The sequence below is a fragment of the Magnolia sinica genome, chromosome 13 (genome assembly GCF_029962835.1).
Source record: "Magnolia sinica isolate HGM2019 chromosome 13, MsV1, whole genome shotgun sequence".
NCBI lineage: Eukaryota > Viridiplantae > Streptophyta > Magnoliopsida > Magnoliales > Magnoliaceae > Magnolia > Magnolia sinica.
The window spans coordinates 38,014,613-38,037,317 of NC_080585.1; the positions used below are offsets into that span (position 1 = coordinate 38,014,613).

Genomic DNA, 22,705 nt, shown 5'->3' on the forward strand with positions numbered 1-22,705 from the left:
ATTAAGTGAGATGGCCCCACTTATGTGCAACCTCTAGTGGGTAGGTCTCGCGTAGTTTTCCTTCCAATATTCCTCTTTCCATTTTCTCTTGGAGTTTAGATTCTGAATTTTAAATATAAGGAGATTGAGATGGGAGAGAGATCAAATGTGATAGGGATAGGCTTTATCACATCAAAACTCTTCCCATTTTCTCTCAATCCCTCCCCTTATAAGGGAGGCATACCCTCGTTAAAGGTATCCCAACCAAGAGAATTTTCTAAAGAGAAAATCGAGAGAAGAATAATACCCATTGTCCATTAGGATTGCCTCTAAACGATCTAAACCATTATTCATGTCCGGAGGCCACCTAACTATAGTGGGAGATCAGATCCTTTCCGCTCCCATAGTAGTTAGGCGTGTTGGTAGTGGGATAGTTGGCAACCCCTAGTGGGGGTCACTTGTCCCCCACACATGGCAGGAGGAGAGGATGGGTGCAAGATGAGAGGTGGTGGCTTCCCCCTTATATAAACCTCTCTCTCTCTCTCTCTCTCTCTCTCTCTCTCTCTCTCTCTCTCTCTCTCTCTCTCTCTCTCTCTCTCTCTCTTCCCTTTAGTATTTATGTGCTCCGGTCTATGCAACGTGCCTCTACCTCCTGCCTCGAGCTCCTCCGGACCATCCGATGCATCTTCCATTTGGGCCTCATGCCCCTCCCCTTGGTGTACAATACACGCTCCACCTCGAGCCTTGCGCCTCCATTTAAGGGAGACTGCCTAATTGGCCTTGTTTCACTAAGAGGTGATACAAATGAGAGATGGGACATATGATGTAGGTTCCATCCACTCGCATTTGACTAGGACTGTCATCGGCATACCATCTTTGCCGTCGGATCAGGAAGGTGAATTGGCTTGTCTTCTCACATGTGGTTGATTTAAGTAGGCCACTGAGTTCTGTGTCTCGGCTCCCCAACTCGGTCGTGTAATCGTGTCGCTCAATCCATAATGATAATAATAGTGATGATGATGATGATGATGATGATAAGAATAATAATAACATGCCACATTGTTCGCATGCACCCAACAAGGCTGACCATTGTATGTAGGTTGTCCGTCTTCGGCTTTGTGCAAAGGTCCCTAAGATTGTGTAAATATTATCCGATCCTATGGGCCCACCCATCTGGCCCTTGCACTTCTTATCCTCATAATGTCCTTCGATTAACAAGTAACCAGAACCTTTGGTGTTGTGACCTTTCTCATGATGCCTGATAGACAGCAATGATAAGATCCAGTTAGTTCAAGCAACCACCATGGCCACTAAAGAACAATGACCCTAGATTTCTCTCTAAGAACCAATCCTAGAGTGTTGTCGCTGTTGGTTGCTCCTACCTCCCTCCTATTCTTCACATGTGAAGTCATGTGATGGGAGAAGCACCCACTCTCATAGGTGGTCAGCGCTTACCCACCCCCTCTTGGTAATTTTCATTTAATGTCAATGACTAGGAGGAGCATTCTCTCACAGATGGCAGGGGCAAGGGAGCATTTTGCATGGCATGACAGCTTGACAATCCCTACCAAGACATGTGAGGCCAACACGATGTTTCTTGATACCTTATTTGCATATACGTAGCATTGGCCATCATATGTCAGGGTTGTCAGGAAATGGAAATTGTCATGCGTTGGTCTATGATTAGCTGTCACCCCAACATAAGGGGAAGAGACCATACGAAGCATGGATCCACATACCATCTATAAAATCAATCACACTTGGTTTCCAAAAAAAAACAATTCATGCAAATCGATCATTGGCTGAATGAGTTTTTTGACAATTTTTCAACAAGTGTTTGGTAGTGTTCATCTTGATTCGTAGCATTTGCTTCAAGTAAATCTTAGGTTGGTGGTAAATCAACCTCAAGTAGAATTGCAGCTACTAGGGAATGAGTCAATTACATCTAATGTGTTATGACCTTGTTGGGCTTTTCCAAGCATGTTTTATCATTTATGTTGCCTGTGATGGTTTTCAATGAGGGATCACCTAGAACTTTATGAGGCAGTGATTTAGGACATGAAGAAGGATCACATTCAACCCTTCAATATCTGAATTATACTCTAATTATTTACCAATCATTTGTAATGCATGTCAAGATAAATTCCACTTGGATCAGGTGCAGGGTTGAGAAATTTGTTTCTAATCAGCAATGTTCTATGTATTGATGGTATCAGTTGGTATCATTCGTATTGTCGGTGTGTGAAATGATACATTATGGGAATGCAAAAGATATTTTGTATTGATGATATTACTGTCAACACCAGCCAACGGATTGCAGTATTCAATTTATCGTGATATATCGACAAGCCCCATGCTATATATTTATGCTGTATTAATCGATAATTTCTCTATTACATGAGCATCAATGTAATCCAGGAAAAAAAAAATCAAGAAAAATGAAACATTTTTGGGCCAAAAATGTTTGGGATTTTGTTTTCTTGGTGTGCTTTAACAACTCCACTTGACTTGTTTCTCATCAAAACATGAATTTGGTGGGGAAAACACGATCTGAGATTGGATTCAGGCAAGAACCCTAAAGGTAAGAAAAGTTTGTTTACAACACCCATTCACTTCCATCCAGCTATGGCTATGGTCATGACTACACCTTAGGGACAGTGGTATGGCTATGGACAAACGTATCCAACATATGGATATGGGTTTGGAGGTGCTCAGCCAAAACCATAGCCAGTACCACTAGGAGTGATGGTGACAATTATATTGATTGCTCAGCATCTACTGTTGGCCAAAAATTACTCTTTCCAATCCAACTTATTTGTTGAACAACAAGAACCTGCGAAGTGCAACTTATGCTAAGAAAAGAAATGTATGTGATCTTCTGCACTGAACAGCCAAAAACATCGATGCATCTGATTGTTACAATTAATGCAACTTTCTGGAGGTAGGCATTCCAGGGTTGGGTCAACCAAGTGAACAATAATGATCAGTGAAGGTGGAGTCTTCACGTATGGTAGGATGCTGCTGCATCATGATATTATGCAACAGTCCCTCTTTGAATACGTTCCGAATACAGATTAATTTAAACCGTAGTGCAAACTAAATGGTGTTCTGCATCTTCAGCTTTTCTATAAAAAAATATGCATCTTGAAAGTCATCAAAAGGAGAAAGGAAACTCTATGAAGAAAATGTTACACTGTCCAACATGTTGCATTTCTCAATGACATCATCGGGACACTTTTTCAATACAAATTTTGAAGTGTCGTATTATGTTGAGTATTGAAATGTCCCAAGGGTTGGCATGGTGAAAACCAAAAAAGTAGAATTGCCTGGGTAACATGTGGCAGAAATTGTTCATCCTTTGTGCTACCTTGATTGGGTGAGGGATCAATTGAAAATGATAGTGACTTTCCTAGTGGGCTTGCCTTCTACTGTTGGGCAGACAGTCCATGGAAATTCCATCAATCTACCAGAATCAAGTTACTGGACATGGATATGTTTGGGGTTGGACATGGACACCAAGCATTGACCATATGTGGACACATAGGAGTTTTAGATGCATGAACCTTGTGCCCAGGTGCTGCTCTTGATTCCAGTTGTTGTCCTGCTCGCAGTTCCTTGTTTATGCTTGCTAACATTTTCAAAAGATGCTTCCTGCTTCCATGGTTGAAGTTACTGCTGCTTCTTTTCAAACTTGATGTAAGTATGGTAGGAATAATGGTCATTTATTATTTGAATATCAGTTATTTCAAAACAATCCATAGAAGCCATCAAGAAAAATCAATAAAAATAATTTTGATAAGCATCTCTGTGATATGCTGCTTGTATGACTTGTAGATATAGTATAATAATAAGAGCATACATTGTCATATTGAAGATGGGATCACATGATAGCATAACATCATAAATATTATGTTTTATATACTTTTTATGTATATTCTCTATATCATATGGTATATGCTTTTCACTGGTGGAAACTATACATGACTTCAGAAATATCTTACCTGTTTGCAGTGTTCATTAATGTCTAACATACATATTCAGCAATGCGCACACGGGGTTCTGGTTTTATTGTGCCAAGTTTAGTACCGTCAACAGCTGGAGATCCATTAATCTGCTTTTAGGATTTCATTTCTGTAGGTTGTGCTGTAGTAAAACTTCAGTGTTTCATTGCTCTGGGGTGGGAACTCTTATTCATTTGTATGTCTATTTCAAATAGCTGGTCATGCACATGATCTAGTACTTACTACTTTTTGGAAATAGCTTATTTTGTATAATATAACTAATTCCATTTTTTAGTCTCTCAATTAAAACAATATACATTGTTGATAATATGTTTATTTGTTCTGCAGATATTTGTGCATCTCCAGAAACTTCTAGGGAAATCAAATTCAACTGCCGTAGAAGGCTTATCTTGGACTATTTTGAGATCAAGGAGAGGAAATGATCCAGATCTTGATACATCCGATATTGAGGCCATGACTGCGCAACATAGTAAGCTCTATGTTGCACTTAGCGTGCTGCACGAGTGTTTTGTACCTTTCATTGAACCCCGTACCGAGAAAGACTTCTTCACAAGTGTTCTGTTCAATAGAGGGTGAGATCTACTTCTCTCCTACACTCGAAATTTTTACCATCATTAGCAAGTCCATAATTGGTATATTTCCCACCTCGTCTTGTGAGTTGTGACTATTGTCTAGTATATATGTAAGCCCTCCCTCCCTCCCAAAATTATTAACTGATAACAACTTTGAAGGAATTTTGATGTTTGGCACTTTTGAAGATTATAATATTTCCTCCCTAAACCTTTGTGGTTCAGACCTTGATCTCCCATCAGATCAGGGGTTCAAGGATTGGTATAAAAATCACTCTTCTTATCTCCATCAAAGAAAGATTCTATAATTGGTTTTCTGTTATTGGTTAATCGGTTGTTTTCCATAATAACCCCATGTTCAATACAATGTTAGAATTTCGAGTAAAACTTGGCGTACATGATTGTCTTTGCCATGTCTAAATGTTAAAGGATTGTAGGATCATCCAACTTAGGATAGGTATATAAAGGAACTGTATGATCATCCACCTTAGGATACGTATTGTTGCCTTGGGTTCTGAGTTTTAGAAGTGGAGCTCAAGGTTGTGATCTAGACCATTGAACATGCGCGCCCCACACTGGGTGGACCATTCCCTGAAACATCCCCAGTGGACAATCCTGACCATCAAATCTATGGCCTGCTAATTGATTATTAAGGGGAGAAAAATGAACAGCTGGCATCCAATAGAAAATAGCTAAAGATTGGATAGCTGGGAGTGGTCTTGGAATGGTTCATGTGGTGGGTCCCATCAGATAAACAGTCTAGATCATTTAGATCCTATCGTAGCATGCTGGCACATGTGAATCATGTACATGAGCTTTATTGCACACGCATCCATGCTTGGCAAATCTCTTTTGTAAGATATCATCTCAGTTGAAGATGCATTACGTTTGGTGCAAACCAACGTCATCGATTGGGCATCCTACTTCAGCCTTCAAGGGGTGTAGTAAAGCAAGGTCTTCCTATATGTGTTGTTGGTATTCTTCTCTTTCTGTGTTTCCCTTTAAAAAAATAAATAACTAAATAATATAGAATATAAAAAACAAATAAAATTAAAAAAATATTTATTTTCACTATTTCAATCTTTCCATAAAAATCATGATTCATCTATGGATTCATGATGTGCATATGAGTTTAGCATAAAAACACCATATCTAAGTTATCACAAATCAAGGTTATTGCTTGGGCGTTCTACCTAGGAAGCTTTCAAGGGGTGTTGTAAAGCAAGGTCTTCTTATAGGTGTTGCTGTTATTCTCCTATTTCGGAGTTTCCCTTTAAACAATATCTCATTATCACTTATAAAAGAAAAATAATTAAAATAAAAATGCTTATTTTCAGTTTTTTTAAAATTTTCCATAAAAATCATGATTAATCTATGAATGTATTATGTGCATATAATTTTAGCATTAAAACACTAGGGGCTTGTATGTTCGCCAATTACCCCAGTAAAGGAAATGTGTCATCATTACAATTTTACCACCCCCAAACCAAATGTCAGAATCGTCTGTCAAATGCAGATGCATTTAAGAGACATGTAAAGTAATTTGTAATCATTGCACCTTTTCATGGCATTGCCATGAAAATCTTGAATCCAAACAGCAACATCAGTGTATTTTGGTGATGATTTGACATTGAGGTAATGTGAAAATGCCACTTTTATGGCCGATTAAACAAACATGGGAATCAACGGTCAAATGTAGTTGTTGTCAGGAGATGGGTGAAGTAATTTGTATCATTGCCCATTTCCTTTACATTATTGTAGTAATTAGTGAAACAAGTAGACCCTAGATCTATGCAAAGCAAAACAAAAACAAGCACTAGAAAGAGAAATTCATTGACTCATATTTGATTAGTCTTTTCTTGCGTGATGGCAATGGATGTGCTAAAACAATAACCCTCACTAAGAAACTTGGATATGTGAAGGAAATGAGAAATGGAGTTTTTAGAACTACATTTTTGTTTTACATCATATTGAACGAGTTGCATTGTGTGACTCATTCTTTATGTAATGCTATGTAACTTGAACGAACATGTGTGTCAGTACAAACATGAATACACTATATCAATTCTTAGTAAAATTAGATTCGCAGACACGTTGCGCAAATATTTTAATGATAAAATCTAGTAGTTTGATAGGATAACCATCATTGTAGAGTTGTCCTAGCTAATTGGTCTCTTGTTGATCTCATTTTGCCACTCATTTTTATCTGCAACCCAGTACTTGGTAAGTGAGCAAGACATCATATCCATTGTTATTATCTTTTAATAGTGTATATTAATTATTTATCTTCGTGGAATGCATTTACGCAAGAGAGAGGACTAGAGACTTTTATCCGGATACCTCATAGCGTTTCCCCTTTCTACCATCCATTCACCAAGGAGCTTCCCGTGGCCTGTCAGCTCTTGAACCCTATGAACCTTCGGTTTCCTCATTGCATCTTTCTACACAGCATCAGTAGAGCGTGGGTGTGTTAGGAGAGTGAGGGAGACATTCACGGGATGGCGAGCTGACCGATCAAAGCGACCTCCATATGCGAGCTGTAAAGCTTGAGCGCAATTCTTAAATAAATAAGCATGTAAATAAATAATTGATTACATAAGTAAGCACATAATATTAAAATTTATTATCGCCAATCCAAAATAAAATAAAATAAAATCTATGTTCTTGCATCCAAAAGAGCAACAACAACAAATTGTGAGTTTCAGATGCTAGGCACATGTCAACATGGCACATGTTTAAGAAAAGGTAACACGTCTTTTTGGCATGGATGTAGTGGGACATTGTCTTTTTATTATTCCATCATTCAACTACGATTAGGACCTTTGAGTTAGGTTTGAGAAACTTCACTATTTGAGATAGAGGTATTTGCTTTGCATATGGTATCAGCAGTGTTTTAATTATCAATGACATCAGCCGATATATCCCACGATATATCTTGTATCTCACCTGTGCAATACAAAACGCACAAGGAGTGGGATATATCCCACATGTTCGATCCGATGAGCATTTTCGATTTTCAATCATTTTTTCTGTAAATTATGGATCGGGAGCTTCGATTTCGAGATTTGGAGGAGATGGGCCGAGTTGCAGAAAATTGAAAAATAAAAAATAAAAAAATTTCCAATTTCTCGCAAATCGGTTACAATTTGTGTCCAAACATAAAATCAAACATGTATGTAACCTGATCTAGTGATTCTTCTTTTGCTTTTGAATGTATTGCTTGTGTTTCCACATGTCATCATACATTTATAAATTATACGAATACACATTGAATATGCTTACCTCAGTTCAATTAGACAACGCATAGATTAGGACCTTATACAAAGAAAACCTATTATGTGCATTTGTTTTATGTAATGTTTTGATTTTTAAGTGTGTGTCGATGTCTTTTTAAACAATCATTGAAGTTTCATTGAAAAATTTGACGAATTTCCCAATGTTTCCCCATATTTCCAACAACAACGATACATTACGTGAGACAACCAATATATCCCATGCAATAACCGATACATATTAGTATCCCAAGGGTGTGATACGTAACACGATACCGATATTTCAAACACTGGGTGTTAGATAGTCAACTATTTCTTATTTTGGGTGTTTTCCCATTTGAAAACCATGAAAGAATTTTACGATGTTTCCTTCTTGAAACCCTTGCAATTGGAGTTCTTGATTAATGGAGTCCTTGCACATTGGGTGTTAAATAATCCTCAATTCACGGATGCACTATTTGTTGTTGATTGTGGTAAATTGGAGGGTTATATAGATCATCATAGATTAAACACATCATTTCCTTGCACATACCTTATCAGATTGCTCTGCTTATAGTTACAGTGGTGTTGAGTCTGTTTAATCTAGTTTTCTTTTTGCTTTTCTTTTTTATGTTCAACATCAATCGTAGATTTTGGTTTAATCTTATAAAAAACAAAAAACAACATAGCTTTTGGTTTTCTTATTAGAAGTGATGTAATTGGATTATTATCATTATTATAAGAGACTCGAAGCTTCTTTCTGAAACTTCTCAGCCAATAGGAGATTACACAAAGGGAGCTTCCATAGGTTTCTTTCTAGAATTTTCCTAGGTCTCATATAGCCCCTACTCATGCGAGAGATTGTGATGATGATTATGGAATGAAAAACAGTTTGCTTTTCTTTATTTTCCATGATGAGATTCAAAACCCTAGAAGAGTGATTTTTCTAGAACAATTGAGTGCAACTCCATAGAGCCTTGTTTGGATTATTTCCATATAGTTATCATTTTTATCTGATTATTGGATTTATTGAAAATCGATTAGACTAGATGTGGAATCAATCGCCAAAAGAGGTCTTAGTTCTGGTATGCACATTTCTAGTTCAATCTCAACTTTAGTGTTACATTAGCAAATTTCTTTGAAGGAAAGTTGTTGCAGGACTCATGCATGTGGATAAGTGGTGAAGTGAGATCAATCAGCAAATTAAATTAAATTAAATAATCAAAATCACAGATCACGCCATAATCATCAAATACCTCAAGAATCCAACATGAAACTATGAATAGTCTAGGCCACAATTAAGTAACTACGCCATGCATGATCATTGAATAGTAGAAATTAGGATCTAATGTATGTAAGAACACCCAATTAGCATAGGAATAAGTCTATTTCAAAAGGGAAGGACTATTACCACCTAGGTTTGCTCGATTAGAAAGTAGGCTAATCTAGGGTTTGAGGAATTTAGGGGAAAAGGTAAAATTAGGGTTTAGACGGTTTAATTGGCTAGAGGATTTTGGGTATTACTTGAGGGGAATTAGGGATTTAAGTGGTTTGAGGTTTGAGGTTTTAGGTTAATTAGGAAAATTGGGATTCTAGGGTATAGGGTGGGGTTAGGGATGGGGAATCAGGGAGCTTTGATGGGGGAAGCAAGGGGAAATCAAGTGATTGAGAGGTTGTTCGTACAGTCAGCCTAGGGGCTCGCACGTGTGGTTGTACGGTCCCACGTGTTGGTCGTTGGCTAGGGTTTTGGGATCCTCAATGGTTGGCTTCAATTGGGGTTGAAGTTAGATGATGAACATATCTCTTTTGGATAGAAAGGAATAGAGAAAGAAGATGATAGATGGGAAGCCTCACACCTCCGTTGAATCACATAAAGAAGAGAAAATACAAAGTTCTTTTTTCAAAATAATAGCATTAGCCCCCCCTCCACACACACACCTTTTTCCTTTTATAGTCTCAAAAAGAGACTTCTACAAAAAAAAACTTCTCTCAGGAAAGAATTCTCATAAAAATAAATTTAAAAAAAAAAAAAAAAAAAAAAAAAAAAAAAAAAAACCTACTCAAAACAAATAAATCTAAATTATCCCAAACTATTCGTGTCCAATAGGATGATCCACGATCAAGAGTGGTCCAAAGGCCCATCGTGTGTGATCCAACAGTACGATTGATGCATGCACTCAATTCAATGGTCTAGACTCCTCAAGAATGTAGCCCACATGCATCTTCCTAGTGTAGGGTCGTCGAAGATGCACCGAATGCATGTGTGCTCTTCAAAACAGTCCACTCAACCCATTCGAACCCACGTAATGGTCATCCATCCATCCAGAGGGAAATTGGTGATGATCTCCTCCTCTGGTAAACCCTGAATGGTGCTCTGATGCCCTCATCAAAAGTATTTGTTGCTATCACTTTTGACTAATATCTAGTCAACCCCAATTAGTTTTAATATGACTTAGATGATGACAACAACTGACGGCAATGGTGCGCCTACCATGTTGGGTCATACCCCAAAAATCACACCATCCTATCCTACTTATTGTTTGGAGCGCTTTATCGATAGAATGTATCATAAGAAACTTTCAACCAAAAGTGGACGTTCAATGGGATAAATCCTCTAATGAATGGTTAGGAGAATCCATTGTTGTGATTTTTGCGTGTGTGTCCCATCCGTGGGAGGGCACAACATATGGACAATATGAATTGCGTAGATGTGAGCCACATGTGAACAAAAATTGTTAGGGTTTTTGAAATGCAATGGAAAATATATTAAAAAAATATATATTTTAAAGTTCATATTTAAGGAAAGCCATACGAACCTTAGAAAAAGTATTAAGACCTAAGGATCATTGTTTAGATATTTTAAATTTTATAACAAAAGAGAAAATCAGAGAATTCTACTCTTAGAATTACCTCTTGATCACTGCTGATGAAAACTGCGAAGTATGTCAATGTCGCACCTTTAACTAAGAAGGTTCTCTTCCAGAAATATCCCAGATGGGGAGGGGAGATGAGCCAACACACCAACCTCAAAGTAGGGCTAGGCAACACACGAAGAGTTATCTGCATGGTGAACCCTACGCATGTGTGTGGAGGGAAGAGAAGCAATCTCTCTCTTTTCTCTCTATGAGGTGAATCCCAAGGGATTTTGAATGTCTAAAGGCTCTCTCTCAATCCCTCTACAATAGGATCTATTTATAAGGAGTTAGGGTTTCAGGGAGAGACGCTAGTATGGTGCTCCGTCACCTTACAAACTCTAGTATTCCTTGTTATGTGTGAGGTCTATTATCATGTCTAACATTGTACGCAAATTGACCCAATCCCTCCTAATGGAGACATCAGAGGACCTACTCGGGTGTACCAGAGACGAAGATGACCACCCACATCAGTACAACTTTCTTTGTGGATGGGAGACGAGTTCTAGATGGGGCCCATTAGGACATTTTGAAAACCCCACATGCATTAGAGGTACATTAGGAAGCCCCACTTTGGGATGATGCACGTGGGTTGCTTAGGAGACCATTTCAGTCATAAAATTTGTATTTCATGTCGATTCGACCGTTGGATCTTGTCGATCAGGCCATCGAGCCTCCAAATCTTCCGGATCTGGGCCCCTTGAACTCTGATCTTGTTTCCTTTATGTTTTTTGCTATTTTTAGAATCTATTTGATGGTTGAGATTGATAATAAGTGTTTTAATTTTCTTATTTTGGATGATGGGTCATTTCACTTAAGTGAGTGGCATAATTGTAATTATCCTAAAATTTTAATTATAAAAGCACAACGGGGGGATGGACGTCCAACCCTAGTGGAGTTATTGAGAAGAATAAAGAAGAGAGAAGCTCTCTTGTGTGAAGGAATTTTCCTCATTGTGTTTTAGGGTTTGTGAGAAACCATCCATTCCAATTGAATTGTGGAAGGGTAGAGGCTTGTTTGGTGGTGGATTCTCCAAGGTGCATCATTCTTCTTTCTCTTCTTCAAAAGGTATTTTTCTTCTTCTCGTCTTCCTCATTCCCCTTTCATTATAACCTTCTGATGAGGACATCACGTCACGTACACCCTTGCGTATGTATCAAAGGAGGCGAGCCACACCAATTTCCCTGTGGCTAGGCGAGTGCTCGTGATCATGTTGAAGACCCCATGTGCATGTGCGAGCATTTGGAAGACCCCACACTGGGAAGATGCACATGTGCTACTTTATGGAGTGATTCAGACCATTGGATTGAAGGGATGTGACGATCGAGCCATTGGATCACATGATCGGCCCATTGATCATGGATCATGCACACTAGTTTTCTTAGATTTTATCAGCTTATAGGATTTAGTTTTGTTTATGTTATGTTTTGACACCATTATGAGTGTTTCTATTTGATTTTAGTTAGATTAGGGCTATTTTCGTCAAATTTCACAAAACAGGGTGTTTATTGTAATTTTTGAACTTTCTTGAAGCTATAAAAAAGGATGGGCGTGTGAACCTCTCCCTCACTGGATTTTGTGATTTAAAAAATAATAAAAATAAATAAATAAATAAAGAGAGAGAGAGAGAGAGAGAAAAGCTCTTGCTTTCTTCTTCCATCTTCATGTGATTTGAAGATACTTCCATGCGATTTAGAAGGGAGATTGATGTGCGAGGCTAATCTTCATCAACAGACGTGCGAGGTCTTATCTATCCCCACACTATCTTCTCTTCCCCCCCCAACAGACACACACACATCCAGGTATTTTCTTCAGGTTCTTCATTCTCCCATCCCAGATCTCTGTCTTCTGCCAAACCCAACTTTCTCATACCCATCCACAATCTAAACCCTAACCGACCTAAACCCCTCCACCCCACGCCACACATGTCACCGTACGGCCACACATGTGAATCCCACCTCACCCCTTTTTTGGTTTCCTATCATCATTATATCAAAACCCCTTTCTTCCATCCCCGAAACCCTAACCCTAAACCTAAAATTTCTAATTTTCCTACCTTCCCAAATTACTCAAACCTAATTTTCACCCCAGGTTGTATTAGGTTTTCTATTTTGAAATAGACTATACTTTATCTTAATTAGATGTAGGCTTATCTTAATTGGATGTACCTACATCCATTAGATCCTAGTTTCTTCTTATTTAATGATCTTGTGTTATGATGTTGGTAGCTTAGGCTAGGATTGTGCATGATGTTCTTTTGATTTTCATGATATTTGTGACAATTATAGTGATGTTTGTGTTTTTTGTTAAATATCTTAATTCAGCTACTTAATCTCACATGTTATTTGGTTCATGCATCAGTCCTGCATCACCTTCTCAACCCATCAAACCCTCCTAAATCCTCTCTCTCTCTCTCTCTCTCTCTCTCTCTCTCTCTCTCTCTCTCTCTCTTCCCCTTTTACCTAGCCACGTGTGGACCCGCACGTGCACACTCACACACGCACGTGCTTTCGTATGGGTCTCTTTGTTTTCTTTCCAAACCTCTGTAATCCCTAGATCCTTTGAATCCCAAAAATAAACCCCGATCCTAAATCTCCATCTATGAATCCAAAACCCTAATGAAAATCTGAATTTTTGTGAAACCTTCCCCAAATCAAAATTTTGATTGCATCATCATTTATCCATGTGGTTGTCGCACTACTCACGCCAGATTGGAAATCTCTACTCCCAAGTGGGTGACTCTTAAATTATTTAATATTTTCATTCACCGTGTATGTGATAGATAGCCTAGGGCCTTCGTGTTATAAATCTGAATTTCTGAATCTATTACATGACTATGTTTGATTTTACAAGTTTATTGTTGAAATTAATGTGTAAATTGATCTCTAATCTTGCATCCTAGGGTAGTTTCCATCATCCTACATCACCTCCACTTATCATGGGCATCCATCCTTAATCTTATTCCCATACAAACCATGGTGGACCATAAGACCTAACCACTAGAATTACCATCAAGTGCAATTAAAACACTTTAATGATTAAAACAAAATATATCAACGACTAAAAGCATTCTTAAAACCATATAAAACCTTTTTGCATATCGATGCCAATGAAAAATCACTTGATGGATGGTCTAATCTACCGAATCTTAGCCATAAGAATGTTCGTAGGTAACCATTGAATCCCTCGTTGGATCATAAGAGCCTCAACTATATCCTAATGCATGATCCCAACAACAATCCCATTTGAATTATTGCAATCAACTCCATGACGTGGGCCAAACTACATTACTAGGAACTTGAAATATCCTCGAGTCCAGGGATTAGTTATATGGACCAAGCATGATGAGTCTCTCAATCCAGAGACTTGAACTGATCCTCCAATGCAAGTACCCAACAGGTCTAATTCCAAGATCCCATATACATGAATGCTAACACTACTATGTGGGGTAAGGCCAAGGCACTGACTGAGGTGTTCCATAAGGGTAATGGTGGTCATAACGGTCAAAGCTGCTACCATTTATGATATGGGCTGTTACAGCCATTATGGCCCCTTTAAACAATATGTTTTTGGACCGTTACAGGGCCATTACGGCTCTTTTTTTCTTTGAGGACCGTTACGCCTGTTTCAGCCCCATAACGCATAACGGTTATGATCGTTACCATTACATAATGCACGTTACGGCTGTTACATAACCGATTTTAAATACCTTGGCACTGACTAATCGTTGAACCCAGTGGTGGAGATCTTCTAGCCCGATTCGTCATTAGTTCCCTCGCTAGGATGACCACATAAGAATTAACCATAGGATTGTCCTAAAACCTACTAGGTAGTTATGAACGACAGGGTACCGAGACTAATGGGACAACTCTCCTTAGACCAGTGGCCATTATGTCCAAACTTAAGTTCCCAAGGACAACAGAGGAACCCCTCTCATTGAACCCATATACATGTATGATTAAGATATACCCATATAGACCTGTGGTCATCATGATCGACGAGCAAGATCATCAATCCAACCATTAAGATCAACAAATTGCCTTTTTAGGGTACACAACTCTAACAAATATAGGGCATGAATGATAACGTATGTTTTCCCAGGAACAAGTACGGGTGGTGAAGCCATGAATCCTAACTTGGTTGACCCCCAAATCTCAAGGCATGGAGGCAGTCATTAAAATATTTGTTAAGATATTTTTCTTAAGTTTAAAAAAATATCCAGATTTCTTCTTGAAACTAAATGTAATTATTTGGCTATGGTTTTAACATATCCAATGTAGATCCAATACCCATGCCACAGAATATCTTATATGTAACCCACATGATCCGTTTATCATAGTTGTTAAAATATTAACGTTTGTCACTGCGTTTTGCTGCTTATTTGTTTTGGTTTATAACTTTTTTTGTTATGTGTAAATTCTCCATTTGCAAAAGGATACAAAAGGTGTGAAAGGATCTCTTCATTAAGTGTAGTCAACAACAACCAAAAAACTAATTTTGTCGCCTGATATGAGGTTTATTGCCACCAATGTTTTAAATAGAGAATAGCATGTATTATATAGGATTCACCCCTCTAAAGTGTGTAGCGTAAGCTACATGCCTATAGTGTTAGCTAAAGCTACTTCTAGATTTTTAATTAAAACAACAGGAAAAGCAGAGCACATAGTAAAAACAAAATAAAATGAAAAATAAAGGATGATATACCCTATGTAGCGTGTAGTGTATGCTACATGCTAGTTTCACTATTTTAGTGCGCTATCTAGTGCGAAGGCTATGCTACACTATGTAGCATATAGTACAGGCTACATATTATCTGCTATTTAAAAAGCTGGTTGTCACGTCTAGATGAGAAGAGGGCCTAAAGTTATAAAATAAATAACGTTAATTTTCTCTTCTCTAGGTGATGGAACCTTTCGGAGGGTAGGAAAGATTCTAGTATAATAAGAGAAGAATGATGGCATGGAAGGGTCAGATGCCCAGCTTTACTCGACTCCAAATGAAAATTTTTATTGGCATTTTCAACTATCTGCTTGTCAATTAATCAAAATGGCTAATTGGTACTCATAGGAACTTATACACGTTAATGTTAATTGGCTCTTTGTACCATTTGATGAATGCTTCTTGTATCCATTATGTTGTGAAATTTTCTAATGCAGGTCGAAGCTAAACCGACTGAATTTTCGGGGATTCTATACCTTACTTTTGGAGAGGGGGGACGAAGTAGTATCTGTGGCTACAGTAAGGTATGCTTCATGATTTATTTTGTACACTGGACTGAGTTGTTAAAAGGATAAGATAGAATTAGAAATGAATGCATTCAAGGGAACTTAGGAGTAGCGCCAATAGGTAATAAGATGAGGACAAGTTGAATTGATATTGTTTGGCCATGTACAATGGAGACCAAGAACTGCGCCAGTTAGGAGTAGATGGTACAAATTGAAGGCTCTAAAAGGGCAAGGGGAAAGCCCAAAAGTACATGGGTAAGGTAGTAAGAAAAGACTTGAAGTCCTATGGTTTAACAAAGGACATGGTCCATGATTGAGTGGAATGGAGGAACAGGATTTGTGAAGCTAACCCCAATTAGTTGGGATAAGATTTAAATGATGATGATGACTGGGTTGTTAAAGAAATAAAAAATAAAAACTGTCTTGTAGTTATGGAATCTTAGAACATAGCATGACTTTCAATTGGTTTAACATGTTCTTGTTTCAGAATCTTTGGTGAAAAGGTTGCAGAAATTCCACTAATCGGTACCTGTGTTAAATACCGGCGACGGGGAATGTGCCGCCTTCTAATGACTGAAGTAGAGAAGGTAATGTCATTAATATAATATTAACAATAAAAATTTGTCACTAAGATATATTTCTAAACACAGTATTCTCTATTTTGCAATGGAGAGAGAGAGAAAGAGAGAGAGAGAGAGAGAGAGAGAGAGAGAGAGAGAGAGTTGAGTTTTGCTTGCTTTGTATCAGTGTATGTTATATTGTATGGAGTATATGCACAAATCATCTATAGTTATGTACAGGGTTATCATTTCCCTCCTTTTAACTTTATTTTAGTAGGCTTGGTAAATCAGGACTCTTATGCATGTCATGATGTGTCAAGGCCCTATAATTTCTCTATGTGCAAGATAGTTACAATGTGCTTGCTTGTTTCTGTGGGCAATGCACTGCAATAATTCAGTACGTGCGAAATTGATACTTGGCAATGCCTGCTCACTACATTGTTTCATTCATTTGTTAACCAGGTGCTTTCTACTTTAGGGGTGGAGAGGTTACTGGTGCCTGCAGTTCCTGAGCTGCTAGAGACATGGACAAATTCCTTTGGGTTTACTAAGATGACGCGTTCTAACAAATTAAATTTATCAGAGTACAACTTTTTGGATTTTCAAGATACTATCATGTGCCAGAAACTGTTAGTGAAATATACAACAACCAAAACACTGGAATCAAGAGGTACATGCCATCCCATTTCTCCATGTGCAAACAGTAAAGTGCATTAATGCCAACAGGAAGAGATACAATACTCGTACAAGCACTATGCTTTCACACCTCCATGCGTCTTTCTATATGGTACACATGGGACATGTATATGATAATCCAAGCCAATCATTTCATTTGGAACAACCCTGAATGGTTCATAACCAAATTCACAATGACCAGACAGTCCTAATCATTTAAAGGCGGTGAACAAAAAGCACTGAAATCTGGTCAGTGATTTTTTAGCTCCATTTTCTACATGTTAGGATTATCCAATAATAGTGATTTTGTATATGTGGTTCAGTTGTGACCGTATTATGAACGAGCAATTCCTGTTCATCATGTACATCCCATGTGTACATTTGTGATACCCCAGTACTTGAGTATACTCAGTGTATCCTGTCAGGAATGACAAGTCACCAATATTGCTATCGAATACTCTAGGATACTGGTATGAAATGTTTTGTATTGGATTTCTTATTTTCTGAAATTCTTCCAATTTTCTTGCATTCATGTCATAACATTTGTGCATGTACTGTAGAAATTGTAAACATTAACAATTTTGGTTACGCTTAGCATGTTTGAAAGATTAAAAAACATCACCTTGTTAATCAAACTAATAGTTAAAAGAATCAAATATTTCATCACAAAAAAATAAATAAATAAATAAATAATGAGATGCTTAGCATCATATTACAAATTATTCATATCCATATCCATGTCCTGGATTCTTGAGAAATGGAGTATCCATGTCCATATCACTATGACAAACATCATCGACATTTTGAAAATATCCTGATTTTCTCATGAAATTTTGATCAAACAATATTATCATGAGATTTTCTAAGTGGTTTTAATTTTCCTTGATTTTATCACAAAATTATTGCAATTTAAAAGCAAATTTTTCTTAATGGTTAATAAATCATCTCATACCTATATTTTCAAAATTTTGAAATCATTAGTGGGATTTTTTTTTTATTACTTGGAAAACACAGAATTTTGAAATCTTTCAAGAAATTCCAGGGGAGAAATTGCCAAGAACAAGATGTGTCACCATGGTCCATATCATTATTTGTATCTAGGTATCGTAGGTGTACACATTGGAAATGAAGACAGATTTTGTGCTTCTGAGAGTAGTGGATCTCCTCATCTCATTGTAAAACCCCCCTTTTTTTTCTCCATTTCACTGTACAATTCATTTGATTTATGGTTAGTATAGTTATGCCCGTGTTGCAGAAGATAAATCCCAAGATGGGTCGTCCAGCAAAAGCAATGAAGAAATGGATCATGAAGGATGCAATAGCATTTCTGAAGTAATCGAGCCAATATTACCCTCGGAGGATGTCCAGGTATATCTTTTGCATGGTGAAGCTGGTACATGCGAAGAGCTTAGCACGTATTCTTCTCTGGGCAGTGACTATTGCCCAGGCCCTGCAGTGCTTATTCAAGAAGCAGAACAAATTGAGCAGAGCAAAACGATGCAACCAGTATCAATAGGGTATGTTTTTCCCTCTTTCACAAGTACTGATGTAAGAGAGGTAATAAATGATGCCCAATCGAAAGAAAATTACATTTTTGTTTGGCCCAGCATTTGTGGTGCAGGGAAACCACCTTGACATCCTAAGCCATTCATCTAGAAGGCCAATTCTGGGATGTATAACCCCTAGATGATGATCTAGCCAATGGTTCAGGGGAACCACCTTGATTACCTAAGCCATTCATTTGGTGGCCCAATCATGGGATGTGCTGCTCCCATCTGACTGGTGTTTTGCAAATCAACAGTGTCAACCAACAATATGTTTAACAAAGGGAAAGTTATGGGCCCCATCAAATGGTTAGGATTGTCTGATGGGTGATGTGCTCTGGATGTTTCCGAACCTTGTTTCACTCCAAGGAGTGGTCCCACACATGTATAGTTTGCTGAGCCAGCGAATCTCTTGGTTGAACATTGTGTATTTCCCAAACTTGTGCCTTTGTCCTCGTTGGGACACCTCAAGCATGCAATGTTCGGTCAGGGGTTAAACCATAGTGACAAGTTTGTTCCCTGGAATTTATCAGGAGATTTTCAAAATTGAGGTGTTTCTCTGGATATTATCTGGAAAATCTTGCTTTAAAAATCTTTATTATAAAATGATAAATAGATAAGTTTTTAAATACATAATCATTAAGTAGTTAAAACTTTGACCATGAAAAAAATTTCAGTTAGAACTTTAAATAATTTTCACGTTAATATCCAGATTTTTCCACAATAAAATTGCAAATTTTGATAACTGGCAATATTTTGAAAATCTTGCAATATTATTTTGATAATACCCTTCCATTAGTATTTTCACTAGAATATGAAAATCTTGGCGATTTTTGTCACTCTGGTTAAAGCCACATGCCTACCTATCGAAGGAAGAAAAACACTTCATTTCCTCCATATATAACTGGGCAGCATGTCTTCTTTTCTAGTACTGAGTCCTTTGAGATTTGGGGTCCTTATTAATGAGCATGGTGCCCTGGACAGTGTTGGTGCAAGTGAGGGAAGCAATATCTGTGGTTTCATTGAGATGGCACCTCCAGTTGTCAAGGTATCTTCGCCCTTTTCCTTTTGGAGAGCTTACTGTTACCTATCCTCACTGGTTAGCTTCAGGGCAGTTTATTCTCTTTTCATGTCCATTGGCAGAACGAGAAAAAGACGACAGCTATAGGATTCGAGCCCTATGTTACAAGGGCAGTGGCAAGAAGATAGGGAGCCTTTGAAGACTCTCTCAAGTAACATGACTGGAGTAGACTCAGAGAGAGAGAGAGAGAGATTGTGTGGAAGAATTGAATTGATTGGGAGCAATCGATGAAGCTTGTCCAAAAGAAACTCTAGGATTCAGTACACTTGAGGTGTAGCATACTATAGCTTGTACTATCCTTGTACTAATAGATATACTATGCTAGACTCTATGCATACTACACTACTGTTGCAGCTGTCCATAATCCTGGGCCTAGCAAACTAGGAATTTTGAATAGGCGTGGCTCAAATAGTTCAAATCCAAGCCTAAGATCCAACCTGTTGACAGCCGTATGCACTCTTCACCTGGCTCTGGTACCATGTTACATCTTAGTCCTTTCACTTTCTTTATAGAAAGAGAAGCACAAGGAGAAAAAAGGGTCGCGATAGTACCGTGTAGTATACATATAGTACATGAATAGTGTATTTTAGTACGAGGATGGTACATGCTAGAGTTTGTTAAATCTCAAGTGTATGAAGTACTATTTGTTTCTTGGACAGGAAGCACGGCGGTATTTTATGTTATGGTAGCGTGGCCTCTCTTCATCTGTTTTTCTAGTTTCCTTCTTGTTGAATTTATTACTAGGCATAAGAAAGCTTTCATTTGAGCAAACCCATGGCTTCATGCAATCCTTCTGGATTTGCATAAGGGTGATTGATTTGAGCCAGCAATCTGTAAGGATATGCTTATTTAATTTCTATTGTGACATCATTGCATTGGACCACGAGGCGTGCCAATTATATACAAGTGGGTTATGATTTGTTGATCTAGACCACTGATTTGATGAGACTCGTCATAGGTTTCAAAAAAATCATTGACATTAGAGGTTAGTCATTTCACTTTCTCCATACTTTTTTTTTTTTGTCAATAATGCATTGGGTCCTTGTAATTGCTTATCATTTACCTGCTTCCTTCAGGCTGCTGGTTCTGAATATGGATATGATTGATCTCCCACCTCGGCACAAACTCGAAAGAGGGTTACAAATGCACAGTGCTGACAAAGGAGCTGCTCAAGCCCAAGCCTACTGATTAAGATTTGCTCTCTTTATCTGAATATATATAAGAGCTAAAAGGATAGTTTTGATATTTTCACAAAGCCAATGAACTGGTAACCTAGGGTTGTCCGGGCGTGTTGAAGTATGTCCAAGCCTGGCTTGCAGGGTCAAACTCAGGCCCAAGTTTGGCTGGGCATGTGATAGGCGATGACAAACAGGTCTGTTCCCAGCCATGGTGATTATGCATGGCCTGGGCCTGAGTCTGGCCCAAGCTCAAATCCAGCCACCCTCTATTGTGCACGATCTAGGCTGTTCGTTTCGCATGTGCCCAATCCTGCTTGGTATTGACAGAATGCCCTTGAAACCTTAAACGGGCTGGGATGTTTGGGTTCTGCCTGATAGGCTTTTAGATGCACTGAACAGGCATAAGTTTTAGACCCATGTGTGGCCTTTGGCCTAGTATTTCAGGCCAATCTCAAAAGGCCAACAGGCCAGCCTGATCCAGTGACAGCCCTTATCTAACTTGTAGAGAAGTACTCAACTTCACCAACAAAATCAAAAGATGCTGCAACGGTCTTGCAGCTTCATTTTAAAAATGGCGGTGACTCTTCAATCGTCCACTGTCAGTCTTGGGCCTGGCGAGATCAATTTTTTTAGTAGGCCCAGCCCATCATGTCTGCCCGAACAGTTCAAAATATGGGCTGAAACCAAACCCAAGCCAGCCGGCCTGTTGACAGCCCTACCCAAATCTCTGAACCCATATTGGATTATTCATGGCCCAAAATTACAAGAACAATATCGTAGAAACCATCGGATTGTGCCTTGTAATGTGGATTATCCACTTTTTCTTTTTCCATTTTAACCGTTCATTTGATAAAATCAATTGGGTGGTTAGGATTTTTATTTTTTTTCCAAATCCGTGTGGTTTTAAAGATATGCTCCATGTCATGCCCCATGATTTGGATGGTCCGTTTAGCTGTACATGATTGCTACGTATGAAGAATGAGTCACCACCATTTTTAAAAGTTGCATAGTGAGAAATGGACAATTCGTATATTCAATCTGTACGGTCTGATTGGGTCGACCCTCTCTGCCCAAAAATAAAATAAAAAATCAAACTGATTGTATTTTTCGAATTGTCCAGCCAGTGGCATGCGAAAATGGCTGGGCATGATCACCCAGAATATGGTCCTGTCATAGATGATTGAGGCCTCTCAATTTCAATTTTAAAGTGGATATAATACATAACTATGCAATCACCGTTCACATCACCACGATCAAGTTCATTTTTAGAGTGGAGGCGAGGAGGGAAAGCTAGAGAGATACTGAGAAATCCGGCAACTGAATTGGGAGAGAGCAGGCACGCCCACCAAAAGTGTTTTAATCTCAACCGTTTGGTGGATCCAATGATGTTGAGGTTCACACTTAAGGTCGTGCAAACCGGTGCGCAGGTGAGCATTCCTATATATACACACCGGTGCGTAGGTTAGCATTCCTATATATATAATTTAAACGTAAAAAATTTGAAACTTAAACCTTACCCGTCCGTCCCTTTTTTACCCTTTCCCTTCCTTACCCAACTCGCCACACCCGAGCTCCACAGTATCTCTCTCTCTCTCTCTCTCAGCACCAACAACAAGGTACATCTATTGCTTTATCATATATATATATATATATATAGAGAGAGAGAGAGAGAGAGAGAGAGAGAGAAAGTCCCGGTCTCCTGCGCACCG

General features: G+C 38.3%; 1 protein-coding gene across 4 annotated transcripts in view; it reads left to right on the forward strand.

The window, feature by feature from the left end:
- LOC131223612 (uncharacterized) overlaps nucleotides 1-20,747 on the forward strand; it is a 59,599-nt gene extending 38,852 nt beyond the window's left edge. For 3 of the 4 annotated variants that reach the window (XM_058219058.1, XM_058219059.1, XM_058219057.1), the window contains 7 exons: nucleotides 4,329-4,573; nucleotides 15,890-15,976; nucleotides 16,446-16,545; nucleotides 16,981-17,188; nucleotides 18,449-18,710; nucleotides 19,722-19,785; nucleotides 19,881-20,747. In XM_058219058.1, coding sequence (XP_058075041.1) covers nucleotides 4,329-4,573; nucleotides 15,890-15,976; nucleotides 16,446-16,545; nucleotides 16,981-17,188; nucleotides 18,449-18,710; nucleotides 19,722-19,785; nucleotides 19,881-19,946 — 1,032 coding nt within the window. In that variant the 3' untranslated portion in view covers nucleotides 19,947-20,747. Of the gene's footprint in view, nucleotides 1-4,328; nucleotides 4,574-15,889; nucleotides 15,977-16,445; nucleotides 16,546-16,980; nucleotides 17,189-18,431; nucleotides 18,711-19,721; nucleotides 19,786-19,880 lie in introns of those variants that run through there. The other variant, XM_058219060.1, reaches the window with a different exon arrangement.
- The last annotated feature ends 1,958 nt before the right edge of the window (nucleotides 20,748-22,705 follow it).